The sequence below is a fragment of the Passer montanus genome, unplaced genomic scaffold (genome assembly GCF_014805655.1).
Source record: "Passer montanus isolate IOZ18808 unplaced genomic scaffold, ASM1480565v1 scaffold5, whole genome shotgun sequence".
Taxonomy (NCBI): Eukaryota; Metazoa; Chordata; class Aves; order Passeriformes; family Passeridae; genus Passer; species Passer montanus.
The window spans coordinates 7,839,310-7,857,531 of NW_024369929.1; the positions used below are offsets into that span (position 1 = coordinate 7,839,310).

General features: G+C 40.6%; 1 protein-coding gene across 3 annotated transcripts in view; it reads right to left on the bottom strand.

Moving 5' to 3' along the window:
* SECISBP2L (SECIS binding protein 2 like) overlaps positions 1-11,586 on the bottom strand; it is a 28,279-nt gene extending 16,693 nt beyond the window's left edge. The window contains exons 1-6 of one of the 3 annotated variants that reach the window (XM_039723008.1): positions 11,419-11,586; positions 2,149-2,327; positions 1,267-1,591; positions 1,008-1,140; positions 392-621; positions 282-306 (exon numbers count right to left, since the gene is read on the bottom strand). In XM_039723008.1, coding sequence (XP_039578942.1) covers positions 282-306; positions 392-621; positions 1,008-1,140; positions 1,267-1,591; positions 2,149-2,327; positions 11,419-11,436 — 910 coding nt within the window. In that variant the 5' untranslated portion in view covers positions 11,437-11,586. Of the gene's footprint in view, positions 1-281; positions 307-391; positions 622-1,007; positions 1,147-1,266; positions 1,592-2,148; positions 2,328-11,418 lie in introns of all 3 variants that reach the window. The other 2 variants (XM_039723007.1, XM_039723006.1) reach the window with 2 other exon arrangements.
* Between the last annotated feature and the right edge of the window lie 6,636 nt (positions 11,587-18,222).

Here is an 18,222-nt window from a genome sequence, read left to right on the forward strand (position 1 = left end):
GCTTTTTTTTTAACCCCATTAAAGAAAGACAGCTGTCAATAAATTATTAGTGATAGCTATATACTTGTTCATTCAGCAAGTAACAGGTGTCTAGTGGAGGTGGTTGGAAATCACCAAAATCTGTAAAGATGCATCTGTAAAGATACATCCTGAGAAATACCTGATCACTTAGAGCAGCATGCTGAAGTAGATCAAGCAAAAATATGTAAAGCATGTAAAGCAAAAATACAAATGCGACCCAGCCAAATTTTAAACAGCTCACCAGTCAAGGCAATGCTTACTTGTATTTATTGATGGTTCTACAACCTGAAAAGGAAAAAAACCAATTTAGTAATTTTCATTAGTCTGTAGGCTACAAATACAGTGAAGTTACTCAGTTATGTTTACATACATTCATTGCACACGAATCTGTATTTCTGGAAGCCATAGCTGCAGCCTGGTTATTGCCGTGCTTGGGACTACAATAGCCACTGTCACTGTCAATGTCTGCCTCGCTTGCGCCCTGTTCACTGGAGGACTCTGCAGCAGGGTGAGAGGTTCTCCTGCGCCTGCCTTTTGACTTCCAAAGCATCGTGGAGGCGCTCTCAGAAAGTGACTTGTTGGCTATATCTGAAGGAAAGTCTTCAAGAAACAAAAATAAAATTACTTGTGCAGGAATTGTTGAGACATGAAAAAGCTACGCATCATAAAAACAAATACAAAAAGCCAGTCTTTGCATTGAACCAGCACTTAATTTGAATTATGTCTAGGTCCAACTGTCACTGATAGCAAACTCCTTCAAGAGTTGGCAAAGTCTCTGCAGGAGAACCATGTCACTGGAACATTATAAGGTGACATACTTAGAAGGTATCTGCAACCATCAGCACCTTTTCTTCATTATCCTTTTGAGCTGCAAAGACTTCTCTTAAAACCTGCATCTGAATCAGGTCCACCCTCTTTTAGAAAAGATGACAACTGACACGTAGTTCTAGTTATTTCATACACCCAGAACTTAAAAATAAAATTACCTGTTTGCTGTGATGCATCAACCAACAAAACAATCTTTGATCTGTTCTCAGGACCTGATGAACTGGTCTCCTTCTGAGTGGCGACATTTTTCACTGGAGGACGTTTACTTTTTATGTGCATCTGTAGCTGCTGCTGCTGCTTTCAAACATTGCCATATACAAAAAAAAAAAAAGTTGATAAAAAAATGAGATATGTGCTTCCTCTGCAAAGACATTTTCTTTATACAGCTCTACTTATCCTATTCAAAAGCAGACTTACTTTTTGAATGACTGGTCCCCTGTTAGTGCTTCTGCTGCGCTGAGTGGACAATGGAAAGACCTGGCCTGACGGGCTGGGACGCTCAGAGCACTCTGCAGTAACTGTACTTACAGCATTTGCTGTTTGAAAGGGTGCAGGATAGGGCGTAGGGAAAGGATGATAGAAACCCATGACCTGAGCACATGGGGCTGGCATCAGCTGATAGTAAGTATATTCTGTAGAAACAGGTGGCTGTGCAGATATTATAGGATAAGCAAGGTATGGTCCTGCAGGATTTGGGCTGGGTTGTTGCCATCTGATGTCATTGTTATATAATGGAAACTGCCTATTAAAAAAAAAGGAAAGACAACTGCTCAGTAAGTCTTCCCCCACTCAAAGAAAATTCAAGCCTTGATCACCCCTTCAAAAATAACAGTTCTATTACAATAAGTTCCTAAACTCAACATATTCTTCACTAGTTATGCAAAGAAAACTGGATACAGTTACACGAAATACTGAATCAGCTACAGGGCACCATGCTGTGTTTCACCATGGCAGGATCCAAGCTGGACACCCAAAGCTTTGCTTCATTCAGAGATTCAGACAAAAAGCCCTCCTGACTGCCCCAGATCCAAGAGCACAGCAGGTGACTTTGGGAGCGATTTGTACCAGACCTCTGTAGCCAGGAAAAAAAAGGCAACAAAATATGATAGGAGAAAAGCAAAGGAAGAACATAGGTAAAAAACTGAATGCAGAGAAACTTCCTCCTCATACATGAAGGGTTAAATATGGTGAACAAAACCCTTAATATATAGCCCAGAATCACTGACTCCTCTCAAGCCTACAAGTTTAAACCCATTCAAAACCAGATCATCTTCCATGAAGATCACAACCACTTATTACCTGTTGGATTGATTTTCCTGTACAAATGGATAGCAAGTGATCAGGTAGCTAGGGATTGGAGTTGGTTCCATGCCATTAATTCCTCCACTGTCGTTAGGAAGTGCCATTGGGATCATTAGTGTTTCTGGACCCTTCTTCTGAGGAATAAATGGTTCTACTTCAGCTGACAGCTTGACATTCTTAAGAGAAAAGAAAGAACGTCTTCATTAATTACAATCATAAATTGCTTGTGAAAATTTAGATTCATAAAGTTGTACGCAAAGAACCACGAACAGCAGGCAAATGGATGACAAGGCTACAGGATTTCTGCAGTAAACCAAGAGAGGTGAAAAACAGTTGGCAAGTGCTTATTGCATCCTTCCAATCAATGCAGGGTGTAATACAGATCACTAACATTTAGCATTTGTTTTAACCTTTACAACCGCAATGCAAACACTAATTAATTTAAAAGGGACTGAAGCCCAGATCTTGCAGAGGAGATATGAGTCGGAGCACAGAACAAAACCAAATTAGCACTGTATGTGGAGCACAGTTGTGTAGGCTTTCAGAAGTGAAACCAACATATGGAAGATGTAGTAATGCTCTACAAAACTGGACTGCTCTACAAAACTGACCATGTTTCTAGGCAATTATAAAAAAGACTTTTCAGCACTAAGCTGTGGTTTAACTGCTAAGAGATGATGCATCACAGAAGAACCCTCCCCACACATTCTATCTGCTCAACTGGAATGTATTTTAAAATGTTGAGATTATGATTCAAGGTTGTCATGAAGAAGGCTTAGACATAGCTTTTAAACTGTGCCTTCAAAGAAAAGTTCTCTCCCTCAATCCTGAAGGTATCCTTAGTTTACGATGGTTTTGCACAACATAGCTGCATCTTACACCCCAACAACAAAAAATGCTGCATTCAATAAGACAACTGCAGAACCAAAGAACCCTGAAGTTCTGTATTCCACTATAACTTACATTCAGATGAAAATAATCTTGTTTTTTGTACAAGATTTCAGCTTAATTATATGTGTTTCAGATTAGTACCTCATGGAGTATCAAATCCTAAGAAGATTTTTTATAAAGCAGACAAGGACTCCAGACATTTTTCCTTTCATATGCCTACAAAATAATCTCAAAGGTAACACATAACCTGTATGAATACAGGCTTTCTGCTCTCATAGCAGAAAAATGAAATCCTAAAGGTTTGCTGAGGACAGTCTTACATCCTTGCTACTACCTCCAGAACATCCACAGGAGCTGAAACAGTTAAATGGGAGCTCTGGCAGTATCATAGCAAGTGGCCCAACACCTACCACACACTTCTCACTCCATGCCTATGCTCTGTGTCACATCCACAACCCAACCTGAGATAGCCTTCCCACCCAATGTCTGAATCTCCAAGTCCCCAAAACTTCTACTTAAATAAGATCCTATACTGGTTTAGCAGAATGGAAGAGGTGGGAAGGGCAAATTCAGAAGTTTTTTTGAAAATACAGCTGTCCCGATGAAAAATGTCTTTCTAACTGACAAGATACACTGTTCTTAGTAGGAAAGTATTTTTAATGACTATTCTGGAAATGCTTATGGCCATACTATGGACTTCATATATATAGACAGACAGATAGATAGTTTATAATATATGAAAGGATGGATAGTTTATAATATATGAAAGGATGTCCCATCCCTAGAAGTGTTAAGGCCAGCTTGGATGGGGCTTTGAGCAACCCGGTGTAATGGAAGGTGTCCCTGCCCATGGCAGGGGTTTGGAACCAAACAATTTTTAAGGTCCGTTCCAATGCAGGGCAGTCTGATTCTATAAGCACAGACCGAGAAGGATCACTCCTGCTGTACAACAAAATCTGCACTACAGCAGAACAATTACCTTCATATCAATTAAATGCATTTCTTTATCATTAGTAGAGGGTGAACATTCCTTTCTTCTGCAGTAACTCTAATTCCTGAAGCTCCATTCAGAGGAGAAGCTGTGGGGCAGCTGCAGCAGCAGCACCGAACTTGTGCAACACAAATCAAGCCCAGCTCTACCCAGAGCTTCCTCTCTGGCCTCGGGCACATCCCTCAGCTGCCTCGTGACTCGCCTACCCCTCTGCAAAGCTCCAAGGCATTCTCCTCAACACAAGAGGAAAACTTCTCATAATTTTTTTTTAAAAGTGTTTATGTACAGTGAACACATAATAAGTACCAGAAATACCAACACTGAAATCCCTCCCTAAAAGCTAAGAGGGTTTTTTCTATGTGATTTCAAGGCTGTGAGGCAAAAAATATTTGCCTAAGAATAAATTCACTTATGGGCTGGCCTACAAAAACTACATCAGATTATTCTGAATTGGAAGAGACCCACAAGAGTCACTGAGCCCAGCTCTTTAATGAGTGGCCCATAGGGGGACTGAACTCACAATCTCAGCATCATTAGCACCCTGCTCTAACCAACCCAGCAATCAAAAGGTTAAAGGAACACACCAAGGGCGCTTCATCACACAACACGCAGGAGTAAAACCAGCACGAGTGCTTTATAAATGTGGTATCCTAAGGAAACACTGAAAACTGTCAAACAACTATTCCTAACCTGCTGGTCACTACCCTACCACAACATGCCAAGTGAACTTTAGCCAAGATACTAAAAATAAATGGGTACTGGCTCAGAAAATAGTCAAAACATTCTATTTGTCATTCATATTGGGACCAGATTTCCCATTTTAAGGATCTCTCTCATGTGGCTGTCTGCTCTTTCCCTTATTTGGGAGATTTACGTGAAAATACAAAAATCATTCTTTATTGACAAATCTCTTGCAGAATAGTCTCATGACAATGATTTATGTGATATTGTGCTATATCATCACTCATTATTAGGACTGTGAGAGAACAGTTTCACATCAGATATTAGAAACAGAGCTGTAACTGATCCAAGCAGGAAGCGAGTGATTCCCACCTGCAAGGCTGCCACAGCAAAATATTTCTTGTCAATTCTCAAAGATAATCCCTACCTCACTTTTACATCCAAGGTGGATTGGATAAAATTTGACCTATTTAAATCTGTCCAGCAAAAAAAGGGTATGTTGGGGTTTTTGTTTGTTTTAAATTTATTAAAAACCTCCACAAGACTCAACACTCTTATCATGTAATTTCATGATTTTAGGAAAATAATTCACATTATTCTGCATGGTTTTATCAGGTTCAAACAATTCAGAGATGCCCAGACTAGAAAGACAACTTTAATTCTTCCTTTCCTGTTGTCCAGTCCCTTATACAGGTTATGATTACTATTGCTATGACAGAGCAATTACCTGATATATTTAATTATCATTTTCTGTGCAGCTCAAAACAAGTTTAGCTTACCTGTAGTGGTAAAATAAAGATACAGCAGATCTTGTAATCATAAACACATATGGGTGCATTTGAAAGTTAAATCCTTTTTTTGCTTACAGAACTTGGGGAGTGCTTGTTATTTAAAGGAATCAAAACTGTATTTCACATACCTCTTACATACATTATACCTTAAACACTTCTCTTGCGCAGTTTAGTCTGCGCCTACAGGCTTGGTTGGTTTATGGCAGTTGGGTTTTTTTAATCCTTTCAATAAACTTGTTTTGGCAAAGGATTTAGGGCAAACTTCTGTTTTCAAATTTTGCGTTTTTTTCTGTAATGCACACACATATAGATGCCAACTCATCAAAACAGCAACTGAAAACTTAGAAACCTCAGTACAGGTGTTTCAAAATCATTCAGCAAGCATAATACATCAAATTCTCACATAACTTACACATTTCATTAGACAACAAGGCCTCATTTTCACTTTGGGGTAGAAACCAAAGGCAGCTCATGTATCACTAACTAAACTAAATTAACTTCAACATATTGCTTCCTTAGAGCATTTTACCAGTCTTTCAAAAATACCTCAAGAGTTCTGTGTCACACAGCCTGTGTGTTCAGATGAGGGCAGTAAACTTACCAAACTTAAAGCAAAAACGGGAAACAAATGTACTAAGTCAGGTCAGACTGCTAACCAAACCAAAACATCAACAGAATCAACTGTGCAGGGAGATTCTCCAGACATCTCAGCACATCTCACAGACACCAGTGGTTTCACTGGACAAGTGAGGGAAACAAAAAAGCAATGCTAGCTAATTTGTCCAAAGATATCTTAGCAGATCTTTTTAGGACCATAGATTTCTCAGCTAGGAGGAAATGTTGGTCAAGACGGACAGCAAAGTACCTCCTCTTTTTGATAAATGGCCTTCTTCCTTCATAGTGTAAGCAGAAAAATTGAAACAAAAAGAAAAACCATCAATCAACTGAGTCTCAAGTAAAGGTGCTGCTAATTTCTCACTGAGCTGGACAAACAGAAGGTATCTCCTACTGAAACTTATAATTTCTTCTAACAGGAAAGGCTCCTTTGGTGACCTACAGAAACAACAATGGCAAAGAAGCAGTTTGGTGGGGAGTTTGGTTTTTTAAATACTGACATGCTTAAGACTCAGGGGGAAAATGCAACCAATAACAAATGAAGTAAACTCCAGAACACAAGACAAGCTCCTTTTTGTTTCTGAAGCAAACAAGAAAATGCATAAAACAAAGTGCATGCAAATATGTGTGAACACAATTCCTCAGAGATTTCACCCACACAGTAGAAATGGAGTGCCAAGTGCACACGAACAGCACAAACAGGACTGATCATGCCACTGGTCTGTAACCACAGACAAGAAAGATTTGTGGAACACGAAAAGATCTGGGAGAAGGCTGCTACGCTTTCCCTAATCCTTACAACAGAGCGTGTGTGATACAAGTTTATGCTTTAATTGCTCTCTCAGTATTGAGATTTATTCGAGTCCGCATCCTCTAAAACAGATCAGTGCTTTGCCACTGCCATCACTAAATGCAAGGTCAGACCATAATACAAAATACTACGTGGCTTGATCACGCCATCTAAAAGCAAATACTGCAAGACCAAACTTATTTTTGACTGCAAATTCTTCATGTTTGTTCAACCTTTCACATCACAAAAACCAAACAAAGCTTTATTGAAATCAACCTTTGATAACCAAACTCAATTCTAAGTATACATTTAAGTCATGCTGAAACATCAGATTTTCAATCAGCTGTCTATTACTGGAAACACACCCCTTCAGAAGAAACCCAGATTTAGACAGAAGCCTCTTTTGTAGATACCCCTAGTTTCAATTTACAAAACATTTTGCAGTAGCTCATTACATATTTCAGTCCAACAATTACAAGTCTTTCAAGACAGCACATATACTGAAGAGCTCCTTTGTTTCCTATATAAAAGCTACTGTAGTCATCAACAGCTGCAAAGACAGAAGATGACACAAGCAGGAACAGACTGGTAAACTTTGTCCTATAGTTATAGCACTGTACATTTAATCTTAGAAAAGTTTTTGTTCATTGTAGCCTAATATCATTCAGCATTTTCCATTAAATAGGATCTCTGTCATCCTGCTCTCAGAGGAGAACGCTTAGATATCAATCTCACCATTTACAGGGTGAGAAAATAGACACAGATGCCACATCTCAGAGGGCTATAATAAAATCAGCTGTTTTACTGTCTCAAAGTCTGGAAACAAGAAGTCTCATCCCAAAGTAAAATAAAAACATAGTTCAAAATTTGTTGGTGTTTTTTTTTTTTTTAAGAAAAACAATCCTGCTTCTGAATTCTGGATTTCATCATTTAAACGCTGTGTTAGTAGTAAGGCAAGTCACAGTTCATCTATTTTAAGATAAACTTTACAAATATGGAAGTCATTGTTTCTATAATTAGTTGCTTCTAAGTGGCAGATACGTCGGGAATGGTAAATATGCAGTCCAACTGGAAACACCAGCAGCAGGCCATTTAACAAAGCACAAAATTTAATCTTCCCTATTTACATTTAACATAGTCATTTCAACACAGCACTTAAAGCAAATACACTATGAAGTGAGTCTTTGCCTTTTCCCTCAGCTCATAAAAAGGGAATCGTGCATAATTCTCTTCCCTTTCACAGGATTAAGGATCATGTCCAGAACATCATAAAGCTAAATATTTAACATTTTTACCTATATATAGAAAACAAGCAAGTGGCACAACACAACAAGCTGGCATGTTTAAACTCAAAGCCAGAATATTCTAAGAAAAAAGAGGGGAAAACTAAAATTTAATACTCACACAGAGCTTGTTTAAAGACATAAAGCTACCAAAAGGATCCTCTTCACTTACCTACTTTAGAGCATTTAATAGTACAGACTTCCAAACTCATGCTACCCAAATGAAGTAGTAATATCTGAGTGCTTTGTAGACAGTGTACTAAGAGGATTAATCCAACCTACTTATGCAAATCAGTCTCCTGATCTCTACAAACTAGTCAATGATAAATAACTTTGTTCTCAAACAGTTAAGATATTCACAGAATCACATCAATAACATTTAAATTCCCCAAAGAACATATTCTAAAGTAAGACAACACAAACTCACAAAATCCAAAACTGTTCTGCACTTTCAAGATTCAAAAGAAAGCAATGTACAGGAAACCAGGCATTTTCCAGTTTTCCTCAGTTGAAAAATCTGCCATGTTAGGTAAGAAACACTGAGGGAAACTGGACAGGATAAAAGAGCACAAAGCATTGATCCAGACCTACTCCTATGACAATCACATTATCAAGCCACCTGTTGAGTGGTCACAAAGAGCAGAGGTAAGCAGAACAGGCTGTCTTTAAGCAATACTAAAACAAAACACAGGTCACTGATTTTGCAACTTTACCTGATTTCTCAACTGTACTAAAGGAACCAACTGTCTTAATCACAGAGCAAGACAAAAGTGTAAGACTGAGAAAAATCAAAGCACAGCAGTACCTTTGAAAGGGGAAGTAGTTTCTCTTCAGTTTTCTGTCATATTCTGCTTAAACAGAAAACTCAGCAGATGATGCTGTTTGTTTCTTGTAGGAAAATAACCTACACTTAACTGCTGAAACCCATACACTTTTTTTTCTGGTGTAGACAGAAGTAACCTTACACACCCACTACAAAAATTACAACTACTCCTATCATAAAATAATTGAGTTTAAGCAGCTTTACTCCATTTTATCTATGTCAGCTGCCAAAATATCACTGAGCATATCACAACAAGTCATATCAGAAATTAGGTAACAGAAACCTTAAAGGCAATCCAAAAGCAATATCATCTTTATCAATTAGGTCGCCAAATGATCTTGCAACAAAAAAATCTCATACTGATTCACTAAGCCAACACCACAAAAGTCTGTTTACCCATCAAAAGCTCTTCCTTTACTCTTGGATTACCATGCTAACACAACAGTCCTAGCTGCTCGTACTCCAACTCCACAGTAGTTACTCCTATAAGCACATACAGTTACCATACTGTGCCTGAGAGAGCATTCTGAGGGAAAAGAAGGAGAGGATGAGTACTGCTAACACATTTGTAGGCTTTAATACTCATTTATCAGATGTCATGCAGTACAGGCACAGAAAGGAGCCCAAATAAAAAAAGAGAAAATGAAATGGCTCCCAAAACTGATGCAACCTCACCAAACACTTACACTGATAACAAATTATTACATTCAATTCTTACAGCACAAAAGGGTCAAACCCAAAGCATCTAGGAGTCTCCTAATCAAGATGCTACTGTATAATGAACAGACAAAAGCAACAAGATTGTTGAATCATTTTAGAAACTCATCAGGTATTAATTATTTGTCTGCCTAGAAGCCTTACTAGGGGATATGGAACCAACAGGACCTGATATGCTGCAAGCATAATAAACAAGATGATTCCTGCTTCAGAGCTTACCTACACCTTCAACTTGAAATACTGCACTTAGTTAACACTCAGAGTCAACATTTTATACTGTAAATAACATAACAACTGTTTTCATGAAGTATTTGACAGATTAAAAGAGAGTGGTTTGATAAGAACACGTGTGAACCTCCAGTACTGAAGAGCTCAAGCAACAAGGAATAAATATTTCACAAGTGTACTGCAGTACTAATTGCAGATGAAACAAAGGGGGGAAAAAACACCACACCAAATTCCAAAATTTTAAAGCAAAAAGTACTACAGATTGGACAAATGTAAATTTTACAGAATAAGATCAGGTTTTCTACATGAAGGCAAATAAAAAGTATTTAAAAAAAAAAATTAAAATCATTACCACACCAGAAAGCCACAGTGGGAGCCAGACTGTAATAAGACACACTGTTCACAAACTTCCTTAGACATATGTACAGAATGAAAAGCAGTGTTATCTTTACAGAGTACATTATTAGTCATTATCTACTTTGCTACAGGAACCTGTGTTATTTTATTCCTTAACCCTACTATTAGAACCCCTGGAGACACCAAAGCTGAAAACTAGGAAACAAAGAACTGTAAATCACCGATTCTCAACATATTCTGCTGAAACAGAGGCTTAGAAGTAATATCAGGCTCTAAGAGATGACATCATTCATTTCAGATACATGTTTTAGAACTACCTCCTGATGATGAAATGTTTTGTTACATATGTGTAATAAATCATACAAATTCTTAAGTCCCTTCTTCTGTTTCTTCATACCCACACTTATAAAAGCTCTTAAGAATAATGCAAACTGATTACCTCACAGAGCCAATTTTAATACGGAAGAAAAAAACATAGCGACCTGTAGAATTAGTGAGCTACACCCACTCAGCTATGAGACCATCAGCTGTGCCCTATCACTGAAAACTTCAACCCGACCGTGACATTTACAGGAACCAACAAGAGTGAAACCTCGATTGTGTTGCTAAGTTCTCAAAGAAACCTGTTTCTTCCTCGAGAAACCGAGCCTCTACTACTGACCAGGCAGGCTTAAACTAAATGTCACTAACTGCAATACTCCCCTAAGCTTGAAACAAAGCCTGAAGGAACAGGGGGGCGAAGAACAGAGCCGAGTTCTGAACGCCCAGGGGAGCCGCTCCCGGCTCCCCGGACAGCCGGGCCGGGCGCGGCCTGACGCCTCCCGCCCGGGAGGGCACGGCGGCGGCGGACACACACCGAGCTCCCGCTCCAGCCCGGAGAACGCCCTTTCTGCACCTCCCAGGGCCGCTCTCGGCCGGGGCGGGGCGGCGGCTCCTCGGGGCCGGTGCCCCTCACGGGCGGGCCCGGCGCCCCCCGCCCCGCAGGCCGCGACGCTCCCGCGGGCCGCGCCGCCCTGCCGGGGCTGACACGGCCGGGCCCGCTCCGCTCCCCGCCCTCACCGCCGCCCCTCCCGCCGCGGCTGCTCGCGGTCCCTCCGTACCTTGTCCGCTTTGTCCATGGCTCCAGCTGCGCCGGGCGGCGGCTCTAATGAGGGCGGCGGAGGGCCCGGGCCGCCTCCCCCATGGCGCTGCTTCCCCCGCCGCGCTCCGCACACGCCCGGAGCGGCGCCGGCCCCGCTCGCGGTTATCACGGGAACCGGGACCGGCTACGCCACGGCCGGGGCGGGACGGGCGGCGGGAGGGACCAGCTGAGACGGAAGCCGGGCGGGCTCAGGCTGGGAACGCCTTCGCTCCCGCCGCGGCGGGCGTTCCCCTCCCGCCTTGCGGCCGCCCGAAAACAAGCGAGGCCGTGGCACCAGCGGTGCGGAACCCGCGGGAAGAAGCGCGGGGAGCGTTGTTGCCCCCGCCCGGGGCCGTTTCGCCGGCGGCGAGCGAGGGCGGCAGGTGCGCTGCGGGCCCGAGTGCTCGCGGGCGGCGCCGGGGGAGGCTCGGGCCGACGGTGTCCTTGAAATTATCTGGAACACCGAGGGAAGAAAAAAACCAAGGAACCCTGTGATTTATTTAGAGGCAGAAATCTAAAAATGTCGCAGCAGCGTCTGGAGCGCAGGGCGGGCCGTGGAGCGGGCCCCGTGTGAGCAGGGCCCGGGGCGGCAGCAGGCGGGGGATGCTGAGCTTTGGCACGGCTGGTGTGACCTGCCTTTATTTTGCTGCCCTGCTTCATTTAACATGAGGTGAATTACGAGTGAAATCCGTGAGGCCGCGTTCAGCCCGAGCCCGGAGAATGGGAAACGCGCGTAGGAGCCTGCGCTGCAAAAACAACAGAGATCTGCGTGTGTTCTGCAGGGGAGGTCCCCGCGTTCATTAGCTAATAGCTCTGCTGCCTTGGGTTTAATGGAAATGAGGCATGATTTATTTACAACGTGGTTGATTCATGGCAAGGGAAAAAAAAACCCAAAAAAACCAGAACTAGACTAAGTACCTTTGTGAAAGAAATATACAAAGGATATCCCAGATCAGACTCTCGAGCGCTTCCAGGTGAAATACATTATAAAAGCATTACATGTTAATACATGACTCAGGTTCCTGCTTGATAGAGGTTCTTTTGAGGAATAAATGGCTTGCTTTTTAAAGAAACAAGTAAAAAAGCCGGTATCTGAATTTGACAGCAGTAGAAGCTGTCAAGAATGTCCTCACAGACTAATCTTGCTATAGCTTCGTAATTGAACCTTTACTTTATAATTAATCTTTCTAGATTTATGATACCACATAGTTTTTCCTATGTTATAAAAAATGTATTTATTGGATAAACCAATATAATCTCTTTGTACTTTCTTGGCGTTGCTCTTCACCATTATAACTTCATATGTAACATATGGGATTATGAAGAGGGCTGTTGCATGGCACAGCAAGATCTCATTTTGTGAACAGATGAAACGAACAGAGAATTGTGCAGACTGTCACTGCCTTCTGTGCTATTCCAGCCACAGCAGCAGGATCACCATCTAAGTGTAACTTTTGCCTAGATGTCTGCAACATTACGGATGTTGTGTGATTTAAGGTTTCATGAGGTCACAGTACACAAATTCATAGGTCCCATTGAGCATATAGGAAAGGGAGTGGGCCAGGTTGTAATCCTAATTAAATTGAACTTTCAGGTTTCTACTAACTTCAGTGAGGACAGTGTTTTACTGCCAGTGGAGAGAAGAGCTGCTGCAGTGTCCTGATACAGAAACCTCATCTGAACTGGAGAAGCTGCACAGTTGTGTGCTTTATATGCACTTCTGTAACCCAGCACTTTTCTTGACAAGATTAAATGGTCAGCAGAACTCACATAAGTGTTCATAATGCTGGGGAGCCATTTCAAGGTGGTAAGACAGACTAATTTGAGGTTATGAGGTTGTGTTCCCAGGGGCTTTTACACAATGAGATTTGTTATTTCAACACAAGAAGTCATGAAAGTAAAACTGGGTATTGAGCTGGTTGTACACAGAGCTTTCAGCTGATGCAATGGAACAGCATTTCATCAGTAATTGATGAACTTAAATATGAGATGGAAATCTACAGATAAATAATTATGAAACATAAGCTACCTAAACTTCATCTCTCTTAAACAACAAATCTCTACTGAGAAATTGTATTTCATTCCCAGTAGTTGAATGTGTTTTGCTTATTTGTGTGAAATTTGGTAGATTTACTTCAAACTTAATCACTTCTTATCTCCAAGTAATGTGGGAGAACTTGCCTGACTGGACAGAAAACAGTGAAAAAATCCCACTGAAACAACTAGAACAATCGTCTTCTTGTGTTATCACACCAGTGTTTCAGTGTGGAATGCAGCTTAATTTGTTCAAATTGATGCTGACCATGGAATATATATTATGACATTTGCTTAAGATAGTTGCTGTGTTTTTAAAAAATAATGACTCATTATGGCAAGGCTGTCCGTTATGAAATTCTTCTTTTGTTCCCAAGATACATACCACCAGAAAGGTCACACTTGAAAGGGCTGTTATGCACACTCAAATAACAGGAATGTCTAAGATCTAAATTGGGCAGTGATTAAATAGACATGAGATCTACATAAATCTATACAATATGCAGAATACAGAAAATCGTGTTGGGTGACCTGAGTGGCCACTCAGGTGAAAAAAACTCAAGCCTCCCATAAAATTTAACTGTGTTATCACCAAAAAGAAAAACAAACCAAAGCACTCAGAACCAGTTATGTTAGATCCTCTATCCACAGCTATCACAAATATGCCAGGGTATCTGGTTACAACATCATCTTGATTAAGTGTTGTGTAAGAGAACTTGACAGTGTCAAAATTCTTAAGGAAGCCATCAAAAAATTCTACAAACTCTGTTGAATTTTAAAATACTTGGTAGCTGCCCGTGATTAAATTTGAACATCCTTGGCAGCTGATTTTTCATACTCAATCACAAGGGTCCAGTTCTCAAAGCTGGCAGTTTGTGAACAATTATTGCTACTTCTTTGCTGCAACATGGAGTAAGTGAATAGTTCATAAGCAAAAATGGTTGAACTCAGCAGGTGCTGACTGCAATTTTGCTACTAAGTTTTTGACTTTATTGCTGCATCTGCAGGGTAGTGGAGATATCCTTCCTGAACACAATGGAGGAAACAAATGAAATGAAGAAGAAAATCTAGGTCGACAGAAAAATAAAAAATGGGAGACTAAACCAACATATCTCAGCAAAATGGAAAGGCACTTGGTAATGACTGTATTGAGAATTCAAATCATAGGATTACAAGCAAATCTAACAGCACATGTGTGGCTACTCACACCCTTACTTATATGGGCTCTGTTTACATCTAGTGGGTACACAAGGATCTGATTACACACAGCTCACTGAAGTCAAGGCAGCTTCTTATATGGAAAGCTTGAACATTTGTATGGGCTGAGTGGCACTGGCATGGAAGCATGAAGCAAGGGCTGCTCAGCAACACCCTGCCCCTGACGTCCAGGCAGGCTCAGACCGAGCTCCACGGCAGCAGCACCTGAACAGGGACTGCAGCACTCGTGGGGCTGGAGGCTGCCAGGGTGAGCAAGGGGAAAAGGCAGCAGGAACAAAGCAGACACCAAAATAACAGTTTTACTGGCCTGGGACTAAAATCATCAGCATAATTACTAAAAAAGACAAGTCCACAAAGCAACGTGTATCTTGGCAAATAAAACCATATCTGGTGATGGGACATGAGGTGTCCTGCACAGGCAGCCACAGCAGGGAGCAGAACTGGAACCAGAGAGGGAAGGTGAGCTGGGAATGCTCCAGGAGGCTGGGAATCACGATTCCAACAGCGACTGCTGCCTGGCAGCAGGCAGAGGGAGCCCAGCTCTGCCACTGAGAGCGGCTGCAGAGGCAGCCAGGACAGAGCTGCCCTGCAACTCCTCCTGACACGGCCAGGAAAGGATTAGCCCTCACTCTTGCTGTAATGCTTACACCTATTACATCTCAAATTTAGCACTACATATGCAATCATTCTATCATAGATAGTTTGCAATCTATCTTACCACACAGTTAGAGGCATTTAAGATGGTGATAATCCTTTCTTAATATCTTAATTAACATTTAAATAGCTGACTAGCTTGTAATGTAGCTTACCTAGTTCACTAACCTGGTTCTAAAATATATTTTTGGCACTTTGAAAACAATAAAGTAACAGCTACACTTTTAAATTTAAATTCCGTATTACCATCTATATAAAGAAATTTAGTTCTGTATTTAGGCTGTATTTTTGAGAAAGCAAGGGGTAGTGTCCCAAGTGATGTAATTTTACTCCATACATACACAGTTCCTACTGAAATTAATTCACTACCTCTCAAAGAAAAAAAAAAATAAAATACAATCTTCAATTACAGCCATAATGTTTTACAGCTGACAACTTCTGAGTAATTATGAAATAGGAGTTTATTTACAGACTAAAATTCAAATAACTTCATTGTATTATTTTGCTGGGTGCATTTCAGCTGCTTTGCCATTTTTCTGGCATTTGTTGTTGTTCAATGTATTTTCAGGCCTATTTAATAGGAAAATGAAAAGAAATAGGTTTCAGATCCAATCCATTAGAACAGGACTTTGAGATGCACAAAGAATACATTCCTTCAAAGTATGTTTGACTAAAAATAATAATAAAAATCTAAAATGCAGACATAGCACCCACATCCTCCCAGATTTGCCTGTTGTAGTTTTAATGCATAAACTGCCAGCAACTCAAAAGAAGGGTTTATATATACACAGCTTAATCACTGTTGTAATCTTACATAAGATTACAACAGCCATTAAGATGTTCTTTTGCAAACAGTGTTATGGTAACTAGCTAAAATGCCAGTTTGTCTTGTACCAGCAGCAACAAGAGATGTATAAAATCACCCAAGTAGTTGTGACAAATGTGGCTCTGACAATTAACAATTGCAGGAATTTAATTATTGGACCTGAGACTGAGAATGCAGTGAGGCTGCTTACCATATCTCAAACAACCTGCAGTGCAATGGTGTTTCTTGGGAAAAAAAAATCATTCACCCTCTTCCTTCAAGTGCTTGTTCACTTTTCCTGAGGAGACAGAAATGACATCAGAACCAGAACCACCAGGGGCTGTAGGTGGGTTACAGCAACTACTGGTGATTTCTGCTGCAGTTTCATGACAACAGAGCTCCTCAGTACTTCCCCAAGGAAAATCTTCATCTTCCAGGTCACGAATTGTGCGAACTCAGAAAATAGGTAGAATCCCTTAGGGATTATATAAATCTTCCTTATGTGCCTAGAGCACAGATGCTAAGGCACTGTACACACGAGTAAGACCTGAAGTATGCCAAAACACACAACCATTTCTTAGAGGTAGACTGACCCTTTTTCTGTCTAGAAACATTGCTAGCCCTCACAGTTCAGACTGAGAGTCCTTCACTACTTGGACTAGTCCTACAACAATTAGCCCTTCAGAAGAAAAAGGTAAAACAAGAGAACTAGATGGAATGACAAGATGTACTGCAGTATTCCCATTTCCTTCTTGAAAAAAATCCAAGAATGCCAAAATGCCCCCTCAGCAGACATAGCTGGGATGGAAAAGGTTACATGAGATACAACAGACAAAGTCAAGAAGACTTTTATTTTCAGTGATTTAAGTTTATGGACAGTTCTCTTTTCCCCCCTCCTTTAGAAGAGTGGAGTTGTTCCTTCCCACAGCAGGGTGGTGGGAAATGGAACAGAAAGGAAACCTACTCAAACAAATACTCAAACACTGTCCCCTGTCCCCATGGGAAGGAAAACCTTGACAGAGCTGTGACAATCCCTCGTCCCCAAGGGAGGAAGAACCCTGCTACATTTGCTATCCAACATAAAGATCTGCAGGTAAGGGTCCCAGTGACTGTGCACTGTTGTTAAATTCAACTTCACATCACCAGGTATTACTGGATTTTTCAAAGTAAAAGCTACATTACACATCGCAGCATTATAAGGAAACAAAATACAAAGTGCTTTAGTCAAATGTTATATACAGATTTTACAAAAGAAAAAAACTTCGCTTAAAAATTTAAATTTTACTATTATTTTAAGTAAGTGGATAAACTAAAAACACCTATTGGTAAAAAAATACATGAGTGAAGAAGAAATTCTCACCCAAAATTCAACATCATGCTACTCATAGTACACATTAAGTTTTATGGTGTAAACATTAGGAAAAAAAAATCACTTGGTTTGACAACTGCACAGCAAAATAATTTTCTAAGGGACATACTATTCCTCAGATTGAAGTTAATTTTATCCTATTTAATTATATCCTGTTACCAATTTAAATCCTGCCCTAGAACATTGAGTTTGCCATGCTGGCTTGCATGTATGTGATGAACATTTGTAATTTATTAGACTTTTTGATTATTTTTGAGGTGTTGTTAATTACTCTACATACAGATTTTTCCTTCTGCTGTTACAATGTCTTTGTGGCACTGCTTGTGTACCATCACCCACTACTCTCTGCTTTAAACAGGAATACTTGCATTTAAGGAAAATGTGACCCTTTTTACTACATTTCTGAGACCTGCAAGAGAATTTTTCTGTCAGCTCTGATCTGCTACAGGAATAAAATCTGCTGTGGTCAACACTGTATTTATTTTAAAATGACCTGATGATCCCAAAATCTTAGGCCACAAAAGGCACTGGCTATACTATGGCAGGAAACAGCAGCTCTGAAGGGATTGCAGTACATCCAAAAATTTGGGACAGAACAGATTCCATTACCAGCAAGGTCACTGCACTTGGTCCCCACTCCATACACACAGTGTCATATTGTGTACACTGAATCTGCTCAAAAATACCACAGGTTAGGCAAAGAG